General features: G+C 42.6%; 1 protein-coding gene across 2 annotated transcripts in view; it reads right to left on the bottom strand.

Moving 5' to 3' along the window:
* Srpx (sushi repeat containing protein X-linked) overlaps window positions 1-21729 on the bottom strand; it is a 72231-nt gene that overhangs the window by 8116 nt on the left and 42386 nt on the right. For both annotated transcript variants that reach the window (XM_074062318.1, XM_074062319.1), the window contains 6 exons: window positions 19217-19408; window positions 17008-17184; window positions 7196-7322; window positions 4959-5080; window positions 3971-4150; window positions 1141-1274 (listed from right to left, as the gene is read on the bottom strand). In XM_074062318.1, the coding sequence (XP_073918419.1) occupies window positions 1141-1274; window positions 3971-4150; window positions 4959-5080; window positions 7196-7322; window positions 17008-17184; window positions 19217-19408 (932 nt within the window). The remainder of the gene's footprint in view (window positions 1-1140; window positions 1275-3970; window positions 4151-4958; window positions 5081-7195; window positions 7323-17007; window positions 17185-19216; window positions 19409-21729) is intronic.

Below are 21729 nucleotides of genomic sequence, written 5' to 3'. Positions count from 1 at the left end.
AGAATTTGCAGTCCAACAAGCTCTCAGAAACTGCTTTTGCTGAAAAGGCACTGACTCTTTCCTTGCCTGGGCGCACAAATTAACTGAAAACAGGATAAAAGCTTGACATCCTTGCCTCCATTTTGCATCTGTCTCCTTTACTCTTAGTCTCTCTCTCTCTCTCTCTCTCTCTCTCCCCTTAGGATTCAGGAAGGAAAGAAATGATTGATAATATCTTTACCATGAGGGATGGAAACTACCCCCAAGGAAAGCCACAGCAGAGCCTCTGCAGAACTCACTCCCTAGAAAACAATCACTTTCTTATCAGGACTAGATTGTTTCCCTCGAGTGATGACAGCCATAAGCCGTACCAACTTCTCAGAATCCCCTCAATAGTGATCAACCAGGCCATATTTTGCCTGGGATTGTTTAATAAATATGCACACCTCTACCCCCTGCATTGATTCCTCCTCTATTTAAACGGGACGCTCATGTCTGTACTCCAAAAATGGGCCGAAGTGCTTACTTTGCCTCCTCCTGCAGTGTGTCTGTGTTGCAGAAAGAAAAAAAATCTCCTTTCTTTGTCTCTTTATTTGGTGTACTGGGGTAAGTAGCTGAGCCTGACATGTGGAAACCCTGGAGTTACATCCGGGTCCTAGAACTCCAGGTCACAATGCTGATACTCCTGGTCCACTGATCACATTTGGAGACTGGTCACTCTCTGAGGGGCTCCCTGAGGGTGGGCGAAATTCCCTTGGGAAGCTTGTGGCGCATGAGGGCTCCTGGACTCCTCGCATCTCCTGGGCCAGCCTTTTGGGTAGACCACTAATTGATCACCTCCAGCCTAGGCATATCCTGGATGGGTTCAGCAAAGACAATTGTTCTTTGGCTGGACTTGGACAGTGTGTCAATTAGGCTTATTAGCGAAGACAGACAAACCTCGTTAATTGGGAAATGATTGGGTTAACTCTGAGGGGGGGGTCAATGCTAACTGGGTTATACTCCAGCCCCAGAAATGAATGGGTAGCTCTAAAGTGCTGGGTTCTGCAGTTTACCCTAAATGGATTAGGCACTGAATCTGGCCTTTGCTTTTGGTGAAATGCCTGAATGCTTCCTGTTAGAGGCCTCTCACTCACCTCGGTCCCTACCTCAAGGACTCACCTGCAGCATTCCTAGCTGCAGTCGATAGAGGAGGTTTCTGGCTGTGGGTGTGGACACAATGAGGAGTCTCCTTTTCTCATAAAACTGATCCAGAAGTGCAGCTGCTGTTCTGACGCCCACATTGACATTCATAGCTGTAATTAGAAATGGTTGCATGGGTCACAAACCCTGTACATGTTCTGGCTCAAAAGAGCTTATGGTGACACACAGAGCCACATGTGTGGGAAGCAGACCCTGAGATGAGGCTGTGAATGTAAGTATTTTATTTGGAAAGTGGTCTCAAGAGGAGTAGAAGAATGGGAAATTGTATTACAAATCACCTTAAACTTAGGGCCTATCATAACACAAATGTATTCTCTTCAGTCCTAGAGGTCAGAAATCTTTTTGGTTTCACTGAGCTAAAATCAAGGTGTCAGTAAGCTGTGTTCTACAGGAGAATCGGAATCTATTTCCATGTCTTTTTCAGCATCTAGAGACCCACATTCATTCCTTGACTCATGAGCCCGTCCTCCATCTGCAAAGACAGCAGTGTAGCATCTTCTGATCTGTCTTCTCTGTGCTCTCTTTCTGACTCAGCAGTCCTGACTGCCTTCTAGAAGCACCCTTGTGATCACATTCAGCTTATTGGATAATCTGGATATTCTCCCTATCTTAAAACTCCTCACTTAATCACATCTGCTCTGCAAAGTTCCTTTTTTGCCATAAAAGGTAATGTATCCACAGCTTTGGGGGATTAGGATGTGGACATCTTTGGGGAGGTCATTATTCTACCTCCTTCTGGAAATAAGACAGGGAAGGACATGAAGCACTATAGAGTGGATTATCAAGCAAGTCATTGCTGCATGCATCTGGAGCTCGATCCCACTGAGGAACTCAGGGAAGTAGTATGCCATATACCTCAGAGTTATCCCACTCGAGGAATGAGAGACCTTGAGTATTTAAACACCAGCTGCTCCATTACTGATTGATGGCTGCTTCAGGGGACACTAAATTCTCTGTCACTTCCAGGTGGCCTTATGCATGGGCTGATAATGCCTTCATAGCCAGGGAAAAGCCCTTAGAGAATCCCAGGTAATTGTAGTAAGTAGCTTTCTGAACACACATGAGAATGTCAAAGACAAATGGTCAAGCACCACTGTATCTTCTGAGGAGAGGAGAACAGGGAAGCACAAGGGTGGGAGATAGGCAATGATAAGCTGGCTTTGGAATGATTCAGAATCTTCAAAGTCTGCCTCCTTGATGTGAAAGGGATGAGGAAATTCCATGTATGGTTTATCTAAAGCTCACAGCTCACATTTTAAGCTTTAGATTTGCATTGAAGGGTTTGCTCATTTGACATTCATCCATCAGCCAGCACACAGTGAATTCGCGCTATGCACCAACCTCTATGCCAAGCACTGGAGTACTGCACTGAGTGAGTTCATGCCCCTTTCCTTGTCTCAGTGGCTCGAACTCTAGAGCAGTCTGCTTAATAGAAAATATAGTGGAAGACACTGCAATTTTAAATTTTCTAGTAGGCCAATTTAAAAAGTACAAAGAAATAGGTGAAAATAACTTTATGATATATTTTTTCTAATCTAACATATCTAAAATACTTCAATCACGCACTCATTATAAAAATTGGGATATTTTACATTCTTTTCGTTTGGTTTTTTACTTTAGAGACGGGGTCTCACTGTGTACTCCAGGCTGGCCTTAACTCACTATTTAGCCCAGGTTGGCATCAAACTCCAAATACTCCTGCCTCAGCTTCCTGAGTGCTGGGATTATACATAATATATAATAGATATTACCACCATGCTTGTCTGATAGTTGGTATTCTTTATTATGCTAAGATTTTGACATTGGTGTGCATTTTGCACTTATAGCACATCTTGATTCAGACTAGCATCATTTCAAGTGCTCCAGTGCCACATGTGGTTAGTGACTACTATATTGGACCACACAGACCTATGAGCTCATTAAACACCACACCCTGGGCCTCAATGCCAGCATGAAGAGCATGAAGCCCTTAACTGGGGAATCTGGGACAGGCATGTTCTTTCTGCTTTGATGTATGATATTAAAGAGCTTCAGGAATTTAGCTGATGGTGTGTGTCTCACTCCCACCTACTCTGAGTGGTTAGGATTAAAAGGGAAGGATAAAGATAAAAATGGTACTAGGAAATGAGAAAAAGGGAAGTATTATAAATAATGGAGGTGTCTAGAATTTTCTAGGTAGTCTAGATTTCACACTAATATGGATACTTAGCCAAACTGTTGCTCATCATTACCACAGCTGACATACACTGAGGGCTTACCCTGTGTCAGGCACTGTTTCATGAATGGCCTCATTTGATCCTTACAACAGCGCAAAAGGTAAATGAGGTAATATTTTCCTTGTTTTACATAAGAGGAAAGATTCCAAATGTCCAGAGATTGCATGACTTTGAAGACAGTGCTGCAAAGCAGGTACTACATTTTCTAAACACAGCAGTATACTGGGTTTGTACACAACATCCTACATTTGCAAAAGGGAGGAATTAGACCATCATTTTCTGATTCATGATGTCACCAAAGATTGGCCCTGGGTTCCTATCTTCAGCTTCTTCCTTAGAAGACTTGAAAGGTAAATCAGAGGACAGGCAGAAGAAAAAAAAAAGGCAGCCGAGATGTGATGCAGCAGAGAATTAGGGACTTCTCTCATTCACTCAGATGAAGAGGGATGGAAATGAATGTTGCAAAGCACATGAAATGAAGCCACCTTTTCCTGTACTGGAATTTAGAACCTGGGGAAGGGTCTTCATTCTTCATGTTCTGCTGCTAGCTGAAGAGAGGGCCACACACATACCTGCACAGGTGGGCTCTGTGCCAGACCAAGCCAGGTTGGATTGACATACTCGAGCAGGGCTACCCTGGAGCTCGTAGCCACCGATGCAGGAGAACTCACAGGTAGCTCCATAATTGTCGCCATCACTGGAGCACTTCATGTAACCATTCTCTGGAGCGTTGAGCTTGCCACAGCGTCTGACTGTAGGACACAAGCCCAGAGAAGCCTCAGTGCTGAGTTCCCTTCCATAGAGTACCCAGGAAAGGTGAGGCCCCAGAACCCCAGACTTGCAATGAGGCTTCTACATGAACCCATGAAATGAGTGAGGGGGCATGGATGACAATTTGGTTGGTGATGGACTTTGAAATGGTCACTATTCATACCAATGTGACCCCTGAGAGCAACTGTTTTAGTTGATTAAGTCCAGAAGAGTAAAAAATAAAGATGATTAGTAACTACCTGCTCAAACAGTGACGTACAAAATAATCCTTACCAACATTTTTTTTCTGGTGGACCAAAGGTCTGAAACACCAAAAACATGGTCTCCTGGTGACCCAAACCTGAGTGCTCCTAACCAGCCTGGTTATAGAAAAGACTTGCAGAGTTTAGCTGGTCACCCAAGTTCAGGGATGCAAAAGTTACCAAGTAAGTAATTTTCTGTTCGGACATCCAGCTGTGGGCGCCTGTGAGACTACCTCCTATGAAACTTCCTACATCATAGCCAGCACTGAACCTCACCGCTGAAATTCAGTCAGTTAAGGTGGGCACCTTCCCCAGCCTCATCAAAGGCTAATCTAAAGCTAGCAAGTGTCCCTATCGCAAGGGGCATTCAGAGAACTCTTGCTGTTCTCTGTTCCCTTTGCTTTTCTAGATGTGGGTGGGGAGGAGCCCATAAATGGTACTTTTTTTTTTTTGGTGGGACTGGGGTTTGAACTCAGGGACTTATACTTGCTAGACAGATGCTCTACCACTTGAGCCACTCTGCCAGCTCCATAAGTGGTACTCTTACCTCTTACTTTAACTCGAAATTTGCAAGTGCCCTTGTTCTCAGCTCTGTCATAGACTGTGTACTCGATCTTGTGGTCTCCTTCCGGAAAATTTGAGCCCGGAGGAAGACCTTTTAGAGTAACACTTAGAGAAAAACAAAAACACAAAAGATTATTCTTATCCATCTAAAAAGCATTCATTGAGACCCCACTCTACACACGATGCAGAGATACTAAAAGGCAGCCACTGGACCAGTTTGACCCGAACAAAGATGTTAGGAGGAGTAGAATCTCCTGCGCTTTACTCTGTTTCATAAGAGCAAATTGAGACCTAAAAGTGGAAGTCCTCAACTACTGGGAAGTTTAGATTATCTTTTTACTGCCTGAGGAGAACAGAGGGCAGGGGCCCAAGTCTTCCTCCAATCCCACCCTTGTTTGAGGGTGGACCTGAATTGCCTCACTATTGGGAGAACAAGGGAATTTTCAAGAGTGTAGTCCAAGTAATCCTAGGAGAAATGCCAGGGAAGCAAGAAGTCCAAGTTCAGTCTTCTCTGAACTCTTAATGCTACTGTAGTGCCTTCCCTGAAGCACCCAGCTTCAGGCTTGTGTGGGCTCTGTCTAGGCTGTAGAACTCTGAAGGCAGACAGCTGTGCTGAACAGAGGGGCAGCGGGCTACGGAAATGCTCTTTTAAATGTCACATTTCTAACCATTACACAAAAATGCCATGGTGAATATCTTTGCAAAGCTTTCAGACAAATAGGGTTATCTGTGACTTAATATTTTGTGTTTATTATACAGGATTTCTTTTTCTTTTTTGCAGGAAGAGTTAAGACAGGGTCTCACTATGTAGCTCAGGCTGGCCTCAAAGTCATGATTCTCCTTTATTCACTTTATTATACATGATTTCACAGTTGCAAAAGTCTAAGAATCTACTATGTGCCAGGAGCTGTGCCAAGCATCTTACTAGACCATGAAGAGTCAAAGACAAAGAAAACCCAATCCCCAATTATGTCAACTGTGACTTGAATTTTACAAAAATTTCTCTGTGTGTGTGTGTGTGTGTGTGTGTATGCTTACTTTTTAAGTCCCAATCACCTAAGTTTCTCCTAAGGTGTTTGTGACGTGTGTGTGACAGCAAGTAAAATTTGTAATGATCAAGCTTTATCTTTAAGAAGTTACAATGAGAAAACAACTAATACTATTATTTAAACAAAATCTAGATGATGCACCGGGGGAAGATTATCGGGATGTAAGAAGAAAATCTCAATTTCCTCTTATTAGGAGATGTTCTGTTACTGGTAATAATTGTGTAAAAATGTTTTGTCTTGCACAGCCTGGGTTGATGGGATTCTAGAAAATCTTTGCTTTGAGGGTCATCAGTCGGAGGCATCCTACTGTCCACGGATGGGAACTCTGTGGGGAGGTCTAATTGTGCCATTAAGGCACAGATGTGAGCACACTGACATGAGCTAGTGACCTCCAGGGAACATGCTGCCAGGGTACAGATCCAAATGATAGATTATAACACGCGTGGCCGAACTTCACCAAAGACAGCCACCCATCTTTGAAAGCATCTCAAGAAATGGTAACTTATGAATGAAATGAGCCCTGCAGAATGGGATTGGGGTAGGGAATAAGGCAGAGGACAGTTCCACTTTGCTCATAAGCTTCTGAGAGTGTTTGATGTGGTCAAAAGTTTAAAAACAAATTAAAAATCAAAAGTTTTGAAAGAAACAGGTGCAGCTAAAAAAAGGGGAGGCAGAGCTCTGCCTCTAAACTATTCTCACAGGACACAAGGGGGCAGTGCTGGTCTGCACCAAAGAGACACAGAGCTTTCCTAGTGGAAGTGATGTCTTAAGGCCTGGGGACATGAGGAAGAGTCCTCTGAGCAGGCAATGGGAGAGATTCTACCCAGATGGCTTCTTCTTTCTCTCTCTGTTCCTCCTCTCCTTCCTTCCACCCCTTCTTACTTCCTTTCCCTCCTTCAATAAATACTTACTGAATGCTAACTATGTGCCAGGCACAGTTATGACCTTTAGGAATATGACAGTGAACATATTGTAGTGGAGATGGGCAAGAGGGGGGTTGGGTCAGAGACAGAGAGAGATACTTGAGCACACTGACATGAGCTAGTGGCCTCTAGAGAACATGCTGCCAGGGTATAGACCCAAAGGACAGATTAGAACAACATGTGGCAAAGAGAGAAAGAGAGGGCAAGGGAGAGGAAGAGAATCACTACAACTGCCAAGTTTTGCTTACTCAGTAAGAATGCCATCTGCTGTATCTCTTCCTTCTGGGGTCTCCCAGGACACCCGGACTGTCAGCTTATTGGGTTCAGCAATACGTTCCTTCACACTTGGGCACTTGATTGTAGGAGGATCCATATCTGAAAATACAACCAAAGCATCCTCACCATCATCAAGAAATATCTTGTCAAATTGGGGTTTAACACTCAAAGTCTGACATAACAAAACTTTTAGGCACTCCCTATTTTTGACGAGATCATTGACTACATTTCTCCTCCTTCCTTTCATCTTGTCGTCTGTCTCCTGTTTTGAAGACTGAGTACTCACCTGCACAGGATGAGATCTGTAATCACCTGACCTTGCTTTAGCTACAGCTCCTTCCTCCCTGTGCTTCCAGACTCCGCCTGCCGACCTGGCAACACCAGTTACCCAGTGAGGCTAGAAGTCATTCAGCTTTACTGAATCCCTCCTACCTTAAAGGCAGCATCATACAATACTCTAGCCATCATCTAGTTTGATTCAATTCAAGGCAACAAATCTTTCACAAGGGCCTACTTTCTCCAAGGCTTCATTCCAACTGCTGGAGTTGGACATGCAAGAGAATGAGGTGCTCCAGACTTGTCAGAGTTTATATTCTACAAGGTTAATTATGTTGCCACATATGAAATATAACAAGGTAGAAAAGGGCACTTCCCTGGGCAAGGTAAAAGTGAATGCTGTGGAGATATAAAGAAACCACTCAACTCTTTCATTTTACAGTGCAAACTGAGGTTCAGAGAGCTTAGAGAATTTATTTAAAACCATGCATGCATGCATTAATACTGGAAGGCAGTAAAATAAGTACAATGTGTGGGGAGGGATACTTGTGGAAGAGGGGAGGGTGAATGAAGAAGATTAAGGTTAGGGTAGATGGTAGATGGACTTCATATACTTATGCAAAACAGAACAATGAAACCTTTGCAGTTGGTTTAAGTAGGGCGGGGGGGTGGGTTGAGAGGGAGAGACTGGGGGGAGTGATCTAACCAATGTACAATATAAGTCTATTTGGAATTGTCACAGTGAATTCCTCTTGTACAATACATATATCCTAATAAAAAATCTAAAAGAAATATGCATGCAGATAGTGTCAGTATGAATTATAACCAGGGTCAGAGCACATATTGGAGAAAGCTCCCTTTCTTCCTGCTGTCTAGTACCAAAATAATGCTTAATATCTTAAAACAAGTGATGGAATCCATTCTTCCCTCTAACTGCCACTGGACCGCACGTGTGACTTTGTAATCTGGGTCTGCAGTTTTACGTTGACTCTGGCCCTCCCAAGGCCTCCCAACTCCTTCCAAGTAGTCCTGAGGAAGGAGAACAGGGAAGTACAGTTTGATCAGGAGGGGATGGAGACTGACTGGATAAAATAAAGGTCCCATCAAGAACTTGCACCAAGTCCTGCCTAGGACATGTTCCCTTCAGGAAGCATCTGGTTAGGAATATCCTTGGACTCCCTTTCTGTGTCAACTGAGTGGTGGCTACATTATGGTAAAGGAAGATGTTTGCAAAGAGGGTAAGTCCCAGAACTAGCACATGTGCTGAAGGCAGAGGAATCTGTCCTCAGATGACCTTCTCAGACATCCCCTACTTAAAGCTTCATATATAGGGCTGCATCTCATGTATGTAATAACAGAATGCAGTATGAGTAGGGAAATGTGCAGTCAAAAATAAGTTATATAGCATCCTCTTGTCAATCAAAACTGTCAATCATAAGAGGGACCCCTCTCTGAGTCCCCTTTCACTCCCTTCCCATCCCAGCCTTGGCCATAAATTATAACACAAAATAGAGACATTGAGCTTTTCCACTCAGGCCCACTCCTGTCCTCTGTGGGAATATATTTGTGTATTTAATTTTTCTTTTACTTATGTATTTTTACTTTAAATAAATTCACATTTTGCTTGCTACTTCCATATGGTTTGTCTGATTCTTTGATATGCCAAGAAACTAGATCAGTCACAGACCCTGCTCCCTAGACAGTAACAGTTCCTATACCTAGTAGTATAAGTTCTGTCCCCTCACTATCAAGATGGGTTGACAATGATGGCTAGAAATAAATAAGATGCCAATTCTGCTCTGAGTTATATTTCATCTGATCATAGTTAAAGTGAAATCACAAGGGGAAGTTTAACTTTTACAAATTCTACTTCATGATCCTGAGCAGGGAGAGAATGTATTTAAAGACAGCATAGGACAACATTCAACTTTGCACTGCTTTACATATCAACCAATAATTCCCTAAATGCTATTACAATCTGAATGAAAATTAAACGTCCTTTTGATCCTGGATCACAAATGCCCTTGAGAGACTGAATGCATCAAATAAAAATTCCTCAGATACTTTGTCCTGTGTCTTGTCTAATAAAGAACTTCTCAGATTATTTAGTATTTATAAGCAATTGTTAAAAAGTTTTACCTTTATCTTTCCATATTCATTTTCATTCTATGTCATGCTTGAAATGGAATGTGAATTTACAGCCTCAATACACTACTTCTAAATTGAATAACTATCATACCTTAGTGACTCTTAAGTCACTGATTATGAGATGCATTCCAGTATTAAAATGTGAAAAAATATCCCTCTTAGAATTGATAGAATAAAGTGTATAAATGTTATGATGACAGAGTGACAACCTGTTTTAAAAAAAAAGTGTCATGAAATGGAAGATGCTTTAAATGTATTCAAAGTGTCTATTTTCAGTTAAGTTTTCTAAAACTTCGATTTTTTTATGAGAGGTGATAGAAAGCATAATTTCATAATTCAGATGAACATTTCACAGTTTTGGGTGAATTAGAAAGACAAGTAAACAATGCCTGCCACCTTCTGGTCAAGTATAGCTGGCATAGAAATAAGGGCAAAATAGTTTCTGCTGGGTATTGAGGGGGTGGGGGGGGAGGGAGGGGCCAGAGTGGGTGGTAAGGGAGGGGGTGGGGGCAGGGGGGAGAAATGACCCAAGCCTTGTATGCACATATGAATAATAAAATTAAAAAAAAAAAGAAGTGTGGATAATCAAAAAAAAAGTATAGCTGGCAATTGCTTTATAGAAAATATATTTATGTATATCTTTTTTTTTTTTTTTGCAGTACTGGGGTTTGAACTCAGAGCCTCCCACTTGCTAGGCAGGTGCTGTTACCACTCGAACCACTCCACCAGCCCAAAATATGTTTATGGAAAAAATTAAAGCATAAGGACAGGACATAGATTTCCATGTAGGGCATAGATTTCCATGTGAATTATATTGTGTTAGCATATTTTCTTGGGTAGATATTGTACGAATGACTATTTTTAGTCTCTGTGTTAGGTAGGTAAACTAAACATTTAGATGATATGCTGGGTTTTTTTCTGTATCAACTAGATGTACTGACAGTGTGAGTAAATACATTCCCAAGTAGGTTATCTGAACAAAGAAACTCAGAGCTAGGTTATGTCGGGTAACAGCGACCAGTCGAAATCGGTAGTTTTTCAGAAGTAGAGCTGTTTTGAAACCAGAAACAAGAATAAATAAATCACTACAAATAATAGGCAATATCTTATGAACACTTCCTAAGTACCTACCCCATGGTAAACACGACCCCTGCATGATTTCACTGAATTTTCACAACCACTCATTAGACTAGCTAATGTTATTAGCATCTCCATTTATAGACTGGAAAGCATTTCCTCTCTTTTGGCATTTCTTAGTGGTCTGGGATTTTAAGACACCAGTTCATATTCTGAATGTATTTTAATAAGCCCAGTGCTTCTGTGTGTCTGTCTGCTGTTTACCTAGTGTTCTCTTTCAACCTTTGCAAACGTATTCTTTTTGGGATTGCCTGCTGCAGCTTCTCTATAAATCCTTGAAAAGCAGTAGACTGGATTCTAATGCATCCTCAAGCAGCTGCTCTCCCTCTCAGCTGATGAGACCAGCTGGTCTGCCCATCAGCAATGCTCCAGAGAACAGAGCTTGTTATTCCCCAGACAGCCACGGCCACCATCGCTTTTTGTAAGTTATGATAAATTTCCTTGAATGAAATGAACAAAGTTACTGTAGAAACATAATTACTCTTCTCTATTGAGTTAGGAGGCCTGCAGAGCTGGTTATTGTGTGATAACCCCAAAACCTCAGTGAGCATCCTGGCCTCTGCTCTCATTCATTGGAGACATCTGACGGTCTCCCTGCTCTGTGCTCCAGTTTTCTCTCTTGCACATAAAATACGAGAAATAAATAAATTGCATTGTATCAGCTGAACTATTTACTTGAGAATACTTAATGTGTCTAATCAGGTGGGTGGAAATAAAGAAGAGATTCAAAAGGACAATGTCTTGCTGGGGGCATGACTCGAGTGGTACAGTGCCTGCCTAGCAAGCATGAGGCCCTGAGTTCAAACCCCATTACTGCCAAAAAAAGGACATCGTCTTGGCCAACAACTAACAAGGGAAGTGGTACTATGCCAGTTCCTGATCTTGTCTCGTAACATAGCAACTTCTGTTTTCACTAGCTTGGAGGCCAGGTACCATATAAAGCAGTAAAATTACTAGAGAGGCCACACAGAGAGGGTAGGAGAGAGAGGCAGATTCAGCCAGAATCTAGCCAATACAACTTCTCCCAACTGAACTGCCAGCTATGTGAGGGAACTCATCTGGGATCCTCCACCACCAGTCAACACCTCAGCCATTACCAGGCATACCAGAGACAAGCTGTCCCTATCAAGCCCCACCCAATTACTACCCAGAGAATCTATGAGCAATAACATAGCTGTGTGAAACCACTAAGTTGTAGGAGATGTGCTATGCAGCAATAGATCACTGATACAAACATAAGAGTTTGAGGTTGGTTGATGGAGACAGAAAGAGTTCATTTCATGGGGGCATAGGAAGTGAGTGGCTGAGAAAGGCAGAGCAAATCTGCCCATTGAAAACTCACCCAAATGTTTGCTTCCTCCAGCCAGAGTGCAATCCCTGTGGATGACTCTGGGAAGTGGTTGCATTTCTTTGGCCACATTAGATTTCAGAAAATTTTCCAGAAGGGACAAAGAAGCAAAAAGAGAAGCAATGAACTCCACAATTAAAAGTCACTAGCTTTGTCTAAAAGATATCCAACTAAACATTCATTGGTCGTATACCTGTAATATTAGAGTGAGCCACTAAAGTTTACCTGTTCAGTTTATACTGGCAAATCATGTAAGGCAAAAATTGGATTAAAATCTCTATCAATCAAATTGTTTTAAAACTGAAATATTTGATTCCGGAATGCTGGAGAAAGAATGTGCATTTGTGAACCCAGGAAAACATTAGCATTATTTAAGATCATCTATAACACTGTGCTGATACACGTATTCTTAGACCCACTGACATTTGTATCATCAAACTGAATAGTGCACTGCAACTCAGCCAGCATACCTATGGGTCATCGGGAAAACTCAACTGTCAGATAGTTGGAAAAAAATGTGTGCCCTAATTTGCATACCTTAAGTATTAGAGACATTTTATTCCAAAATTTCATTTGTGTTAATAAATCTCCATCTATTCTACTGTAGAAAGTATAAAACAAGAGAGCAGTTCCAACAACCAAGTTGGTTTGTACATTGTCCTTTTTAAAGCAATTAAATGCATACTTTCTGCATGTCAAAAGACACTTGCTAGGTTTTCTTTGTCTATGGTTTTAAAACTATCTTTAATTTTTTTCTTCCTGGTTTGGCCTAGGAAACTGTTTTGGTTTAAAGGAGAGATCATATGTCTACTCAAAATCTGGTCTCTAAATGAGAACTTGCTGTAATTCCAACTGACCATTGTTCTATGTAACCAAAAATAACTGAAAATTGAAAGAAAGAAAAAAATCTCACCAAAACAATAATGGTTACATTCCAATGGTTTCTTTAAAAAAAAAGTATCAATGAATGTAACTCCTGAAATACTTTATTCTCCTGAAATTTTCAGTATTTTTCTCCTACATTGACTATATTTGTTTCTGAAATAATCATAAATTTGAGTCTGCTGCCTGAGTGCAATCTGAATAAGAGAATTAATTTTAACTTAGCAAATTAGCCAGACCACAGAACTGACCACTTTGGAATCAAAGAAATCCCAGTATTCCTTTTTCTCTCCCAATGTGGAAGAAAACTGGGCTGACTTTCTTAGCACTCAGCACAGTTCTGGCCAAGATGCTCTGTTCAAGGTTGTGTGGAAACCTGGGAACTTCTCAGCCACCATGTGTCAGCTCCTAAAATAGGCTTTAGGCTCTGAATTAGGCTGAAGGTCCCCCTATCCTTGCCAACACACAAACAAACTTATTATTTAATACGTTTAAAGCCAAGAGAGTAAATTATACCTTTGGAATTAAATTCACTGGGGACAAATTCCAGCTTGTCTGTCACCAAAATCAAAGAAAGCATTGCCTGCTTGTTTTGTCCATTCCTCTCTTTTTCTTGGATGTCCTAACCTTGCTATAACCCTTTTTGCATGCATAACTCCCCGTACCCCAAATATGGTCCTAGCAAACAGTAAGATAAGTTCCCTGAAATTGGGGTTCATTTTTTAGTTCCTTCTCTTTCCCTCTGAGAAGTTTCCAGGGCCATCTGGTCTCTTTGGACATGCTTATTGCTTTTCAAGAACAATCAGCACTTTTTTTTCCATTGTCGTGTAGAATCTGGAAGTCTGAATAGTATGATCCCTAGAGTACTCTGCCAAAGCTTGCTTAGCAAAAAGAGTTTTGAGCTTTTCCTCCCTCACCCCCACCCCACCACCACTTCTACCCCTTCCAATATGATAAAATAGAGATTCAATTCCACACCCTTTGGCTTGTTTTCTAGAAGTAGCTTGCATATACCAAATCACAGGGAGATACACAAGCAACATCTGTGAGGTGCCTTTCTGATCTGGACATCTGGCTTTAGGCCACATCCTTTGAGAGGAGCATTCCAGAGTTCCCCACTTTGGCACATTCTACCTGTCCATGTTGAGCAGAATTACTGGGTAGTCTTCCTTGCAATGAGCACTGTAAGACTCAGAGAAAGGTGGCTAGGCCAAACATTCTGTTGGAACTCAGGTTTGCTAGAACATCCCCTTTATTGTCAGCACTGAAAATGACATTTGCAGAGATTCCTTTGCCAGTTGGGTGGCAGCTACATCTGCCAATAGGAGACACTAGCATGAGGTGAGAAAATTGGCAGGTGGTAAAAGTCATTGTGATTCTGGTTGAAGCATCAATAAGTATTTCCTGGACTCCTGACTTCTCATCAGCCACGGTGTCATCTACCGAACTGTCAGCATCAGGGGGGCTTATGGACTTTTGGGGTGACACTACCCTTCCACTTTTACCCCATCAGCCCTTGGTCAGTAATGGCTTCCTGCCATAACCAATCACTGATAATAACATGTTGCCATTTTTGCTCCTTCAACTCTTCCTATACTTATGTAACCAAGCCCCTACATTAAATTCCCCTGTGTTTGAAGTACCTAAAATGGTTTCTGTTGCACTTATTACTGACCAATACAAATGCCTAAGTGCTAGAAAAAGAGGAGCCTAGGATAAATCCGATCCAGTTATCTGAGTATTTATTTGGACCAACTGCTCTTGTCAAATGGATTCAGGCTATGGTCTAGGCTGTAACTCTGATATAGAAGGGTATTCATCTCATCTTCAGGCTGGTCCCTTGGCTATAGCTCATTGACCACGTAACTTTAGAGTGAAAATGGCTGAGGCTGCCAGACAATGGACAGTATTACTATCAGGAAAATACACTGGGCCCCAGGCCAAGAGAGTTGTCTCATGTTGTCCCCCAGAGGAAAGCCACAGATTTCAGTCTTAATCTCGAAGTAACCACCGCAAACACTGAGCAGTCAGGAAGGAGTCCTTGGGGTAAAGCACTTTAATGGACAAAGCTAAACAATTTGCTGGAGAATGGGAAGACACAAGTAGGATAGGAGCCAGGCTCCTACAGCCAGGGGCTTTGGATCTAGGACCAGAACTATCCCTGAATTCAGAGACTTCAGGCCAGAGAGCCTGGAGATATAATCACACACTTGGCTCTGTACGACCTTAAGCAAGTAAAGTGAGGTCCCGGATCTCATCCATAGCGTGGAGGACTGGGATAGAATGTTCTCTAAGGGCAGGTCCTAGCAGCTCTCACAGTTTGTGACTAAGTGATCCTCTGGGGCAATAGTTCTCAACTACTTGGAGGAGATTCCAAAAAAATCAGTGCTCTGGACATTTAATATCGGAACCACTGCCTTAGGGCAGCATGCCTCAGATTTAAAGGAGATACCAATCACCTGGGAAACTTAAAATGTGGGGTTTGATCTGACAGGTCTGGGAGTGGTACCAAGATTCTACCCTTATAACAAGCTTCCTCCAGGTGCTCATGCTTCTGATCCAAGGGCAACTGTATATTTGATCTTCTAAGTGGGTTCTCAAACTTCAGCCTGCATCAGAATTACCCTGAAGGTCTATTGCCATAACACTCAGAATTTCCTGATCTGGTCAGAATTACCCAAAAGCAGATTGCTAGGTCCTACCCCAGAGATTCTAGCCATGTCTGTCTGGGGTGGGCTTAAGAATTTCCATTTCTAACAAGTTCTTAGGTATTACTGAAGCTACTGGATTAGGGGACTACACTTTGAGAACCACTGCTCTCAGACAATGGTCCTAAATCTTCCACAGGAAAACCATTTGGGAAGCGTTGAGGACTCCATGGGCCTCCTCCAGCTGCCCCACCACAGGCTAACTATATCAAAATCTCTAGGGGAGGACCCAGGTATAACCAAGCTCTCAAAGATACCTAGTGAGTAGCCAGGGTGGGGATCTACCCTAGATCAGAGGTTCTCAATGGGAGAGTGATTTCCAACACTTGACAATGTCTGGAAGCATTTTTGATTATCACAACTGGAAAGAGCAGTGTTACTGGCACTTAGTGAGTAAAAGCCAAAGATGCTATTAAACATCTTACAGTGCAAAAGATAAAATCCCACACAAGGATTTGTCTAGCCCCAAATATCCATTGTGCCAAGGTTCAGAAATCGTGCCTTAACATGGGCTAGCAGAATCTCAGGCCTCCATCCCAAACCTGCCAAGTTTGCATCTGCATTTTTACCAAGGTCTCCTGATGATTCCCAGGCACAGTAAAATCTGAGAGGAAGAGGAAGTACCTGAGGTTAGTGGCTCTCTATTTAAGCACTTTAGAATCCTGGAGGGCCCATTTAAGTGCAAAGTGCTGGGCTCCACCTCCAAAGTTTGAGATCAAACCGATGGAGAGGGATGTGAGAAATTGTATTTCTAGAAAGCTCCAGGTGCTATTGCTTCTGCTACTGCTGCTTCCAGAGCCATACCCACACCATAAGGCCCACTCACTGCCCAATAAACCCACAGTAAGGTAAAAATATCCCAACCCCTTTCAGCTAAGCAAACTGAGTGCTTGCTAACCAGCCATCAGCCACCAAGGAACTATGTTTGTCAGCCAAAAGATATATATACACTCTTGGCAGGACTGTCCCTGAAAATGTCAATAACTCTTCTCAATGCCATACAACAGATCCCTGAACTAAATAAGCAGGAGCATGCCACTTCTCTGCCAGTCAGTAGCTACCTCCATAGCAAGCCAAGAAAGAGACAAAAGTCAGATGGAAGCCATCAGCATCAAAATCAGCTCTAAGGTATAGACACAGCCAGGATGAAGGGAGCTACTAAAAGCAAAGCTGGCTGCTTTTGCTTCACATGTGGGAATATTAAAGTTGCCTTTAAAATTCACTGTATGAAACCCCCTGCTCCTCCCAAAACATGTGCCTCCTGAGGGCTGTGGCATTTTCTTACCCACACAGGAGGCTGGTCTGCCGCTCCAAGCCTTGTTGTCCATACATGTGACTGTGCGCTCCCCTTTCAATGTGTACCCTGGTGAGCAATAATACTCACATCTGGAGTTAAAGTAAGCACCATCTACGCACTTAAACCCTCCATTTATTGGCATGGCAAGGGTAGGACATCGCTTTTCTGAAAAAGAGAAAATCGGATATTCAGCATTTCTTAGTTTTTGTTCATGGTTTCAGAATCCAGAAATTCTTGAAAGCATGCACTCAAAAGTTCACTGAAATATAACACGTGGAATTAGAGAAACAATGGCTGCTTGAATGTCACACAGAAGAGACACAAAGTTTCAGACCAGACTGGCCTAGGTCAGCATTGCAGCCAAGCCACTCTTAGGCTAGGTTCCCTACAGGCAGACCCTGAGATAAGGATTTGTTTGCAAGTGGTTTAATAAGAAGTGCTCCCAGGGGAGACCAGTGAGATGGGGGAAGCAGGACCAGGAAGGAGAGGGAGTCAAACCCAGTCAGCCTTAGCCTGCTACTGCTCAGGAAGGGGAGCCCTGGAGGGCAAAGGCCAGCTCTCAGTCTGTCTGCCTCCAGGCAAGGAAGCTGGCCTTTCCTATCCCTTTACCACTCAGTCATTGGGCAGCTATAGGCTGCCTGTGACCCCTTTGAACAATCAATACACACTTAAAAAATGAAGGCCAGGAAGGTAAAACAGGTCCTGTCTGGGGATGTGTACCAGTGGGAGGGGAAGGATAAACAGAGTCGGTGAAGGAGGGCAAATATGGCAGATGTATTTCATACATGAGTATGAAAATAGAACAATGAAATCTGTTGAAATTGTTCTAAGAAGAGGGGAGCAGTAAGTCTAATAAAGATATATGGTAAGCACATACGTAATTTCCATAATGACCCCCCCTGCACAACTACTGTAGGCTAATCATTTTTTAAGTGAGAACAGTCCTCTGAAAGACCACTTTCCAGTTCTTCTGAAGGTTGAAGGTGAAAGTCTTCTTCTGAGGGCCTTGCTCAGATACCCGGAACTGGTAAGAGGCCACCAGGGAAATCTGGGTGAAACTCTCCTAAGTATCTACTAGAGTCCTTAAGCTGCAAAGTCTGGATCACATGAGCCTCAGTTTTCCCAACAATGAAGTTAAAATAATGGCGCCCATATTGGATATCTTTGAAAAAAAAATAGAGTGTGTATGAAATGCTTGGCAAACACTAGGTGCTTAATAAGTGGTCGCCGTTTTGAATAACAAAGATGTCTAAAGTGGGCTTCAACAATGCTAAAGCATGTGCAACTTTCAAAATGAGAGAGGACTTTTCCTGAAACTAAAACTTGTTGGTCCCTGAAATGCAATCTCAACCTTCTCCCTCCCTCAGGCTCACTCCCTTTCACAGACTAGGAGGCACTTCGCTTCTACTCTTCACTTCTACTCTTTCCTGCCTCTCCAAGCCCCACTCCTTAGGAGAGCACTTCTTTTATATTGTTTTATTTCCTTCCTTCCTTCCTTCCTTCCTTCCTTCCTTTCTTTCATGGTACTGAGGATTGATTGCAGGGCCTTGTACTTGCTAGGCAAGTGCTCTACCACTTGAGCCATATCCCAGTCCTTTTGCTTTTAGTTTGTTTTTGAGATAAGGTCTTGCTCTTTTGCACAGATAGGGCCTGGACTGCCATCCTTCTACCACTGCCTCCTGAGTAGCTGGAATTACAGGCATGTATCACCACACCTGACTTGCTTTTTGTGATGAGTCTCACTAACTTTTAGCCTGGGCTGGCCTCAAACTGTGCATCACCTCTATTTTTCTTTAATCTGCTACCATGAGTCCCTGGCTTAGGCCCCTTCTTGTAGTTATCTCATGGTTTACACCTCTTTCATGCTGTGTCTTTTCTGTTCTACCAGACTTTTCATTACAAAGCCTATGTGTGTCATATTTGTTTCTCAATCTTCAACACCTCTTCAGGATCTAGCACTTACTAAACAGCACTTCTTTGCTGAACAAACCTCTTCTTTCTCCATTTCCCAAACAGCTGATCACACCCTTCTCTCTGAAAGGAGCTCTTCTGCTTCCACCACATCCTAGAAACCCACTGGCTTCTCTTTGCACGGGGTGTTTTCTTGTCAACATTCAGTGAAAAGCCCCAATCTCAGAGCCAAAGAACTCTGGCCCTGACTGTCCCTAAAGATCTGACACAGAGCTGGGCTACTCACGTTTGCAGATGACCTTGTCCGACCAGCGCTTGTTTGACTGGCAGATCAGCTGGGAAGAGCCTTGAAGCTCATAGCCCTTCCTGCAGCGAATGTCACACCTGGCTCCCAGAGCTGTTTTGTAGTATCCTCCTTGAGGGGCCCTGCAGTACACATCCCCAAACTTCACCTTGATGGGGGAGCACCACGGGGTGTCTACAAGTAGCAGAGAGAAACAGGAAGAGACACCTTCAGCAAATGCAACCCTTTACCCTTGCACTCCGAGTCTGGCTGCAGTCCAGATAGTGGACCTCCAGTAGTACCCCATGTTTTAGGTGTGTCTGAATAAGGTTATTACTGAGGGATTAGGTGTCAGTCATAACTGAATATGAAGCCACTTTCCTCTATAACTAGCTGTGTGATCTTGGGCAAGTTACCTCACCTCTGAGTCAACACTTATGCTGATGCCATAGGGCTATTATAAATAGAACCAAATTAAAAATGCATATCAAGAACCTAGCACAATACCTAGCACACAGTAAATGTTCAATGAATGACTGTTCTTTCTAGTATTTTCCTAAACTAGATCTAAACCCCTTGAGGGTAATGGATATCATTGTGAACTCTAACCCTGGTCATCTCTACATAGTGTGGGAAGGGTCAATAATTGGTTGATTTGGGTTTTCTCCAAACTATATGCATATTCTCTGTAAATCATAATACCACTGTTTATTAATTTGAATTATGCTACACTTTCCAGGTTTTTGCTTACAGTCACAACAGTTGCTCTCCATGGAGAAACAGCCCCCCTTTTCAGATGTCCCCAATTATGCCCTATTTAAGTAAGAGAGTGACGCCCTTACCCAGTGACAAAATGGCAGGGTGTTTTGATCTCTGTCTCATGGTTGCCCAAAACATAGCTAGGATGACACTAATAAATTGGAACCTATCTCCTGTGTTTTGAAAGGTGCTCTCTCTGAGAGCCATAAAAGGTAAGGGCAAGACTAGCTCCTTGGTGGAGAAGTTCCCATAGTAGCCACTGCATCAATTTCCCACAATCCTTGGGGACCAGTGGAGCTCTCTCAAGTCTGCCTGGCTCTCAGTGCCATGCACAAGAGCTGCTTCCCTATAGCTGTCTGGCTCAACTGTGCCCACAGGTACCTGAGCTTGTCAGTGAGTAGGGTAAGTGTGCCATCATGTGGCCAGGAAGAAGGAAAGGCCCTATTCTTTCTCAGAAATTTTCTCTTGAGGATTTGCTTCTGACTGCTTCTCAGCCATGAGACAGACCTGCAGTCCTGTCTAAGTCTTGGGTATACACCAGTTTTTTACTTTGGGGCTTTCACCTTCCTTTTATGTTTCACAGACAGCTGCAAATGGCTCCTAAATGAAGGACTCAAACTACATTCCCTGGACTTTCTGGGTAAAAGTAATGTCCTGAGGGTTTAGCCTAGAGATGATTAATTTCTTCCTGTGGATATAGATTTGTAAGAGCTTGCACCAGGCCTAAAGGCCTTCCTTGGACAGTATTTCCTTTCTCAAAGGGTGGACACAGATAGTCTGCATGCACTATATATATGTGTGATCTATGCATATATTTGTCCTGCATATACCTAGATCACACACTCACATACTGCAAGGCAACATGCAATTGTAGATTTCACCTCTTACTCCAAGTCATCAAATTCCCCTAGCAGTGCCAGTCACACATCCAAGAAATCTGTGCTATCGTCAACATGTGAAGGGAAAAGGAATTTCTTTTGGATTATTTTCCAAGAGAAATCTCTGCGAGATATTCTGACAGTTAAACAGTTCTACAGTTATCATAACTGATTTGCATTTAAAGTGCACGCAAGCATCATGAGTTCACGTGAATGAACAAAATGTTTAACATAGAGGTTTAGAGAGAGGAAGTTCTTGTGCTGCTTCAGTTAAGACAGGATTGACTAAGTAGGAATCTAGATCGATGATTCAAGAAAGCTTTTTCATCCCCAGGGCCAATGTGGTAAGCACTGTAATTGAGTGGGGTTCCTGGGGTAAGCAGCGCAGTGGAGCAGACTAGTGAGGGACCACCTTCCTCCTTCCCTCAAGCAGTGTGAATATATATAATGTTATTCCAAGTAAAAGAATCAAAAGTGATGCTTGCCACATTGGGAACATAATAAATGACAGTTAATTTTTTTTTCTTTTAAATTTAATTTATTTCAAAAACTCTTACTGAGTATATACTCTGTGCTGGACACTATGCAAGGGCCTGGGATTCTAGAGCTGAACTCTCAGTTAATAATGGTTCATCTCTAACTTTTAAAATTGAAAAATCCTAAGGACTGGGATATAACTCAGTGGTAGAGCACTTGCATAGCATGCAAGAGTCCCTAGGTGAAATCCCCATCAACACATAAAAACTTAAAAAAATTATTGTATACATTTAAGGTATAAAACACATCTTGAGCCGGGCACCCGTGGCTCACGCCTGTAATGCTAGCTACTCATGAGGCAGAGATCAGGAGGATCGTGGTTTGAAGTCAGCCCAGATAAAT

This window comes from Castor canadensis, chromosome X (assembly GCF_047511655.1).
Source record: "Castor canadensis chromosome X, mCasCan1.hap1v2, whole genome shotgun sequence".
Lineage (NCBI taxonomy): Eukaryota > Metazoa > Chordata > Mammalia > Rodentia > Castoridae > Castor > Castor canadensis.
Note: the sequence above shows the minus strand (reverse complement) of the source record. Positions and strands in the feature narration are given on the sequence as shown.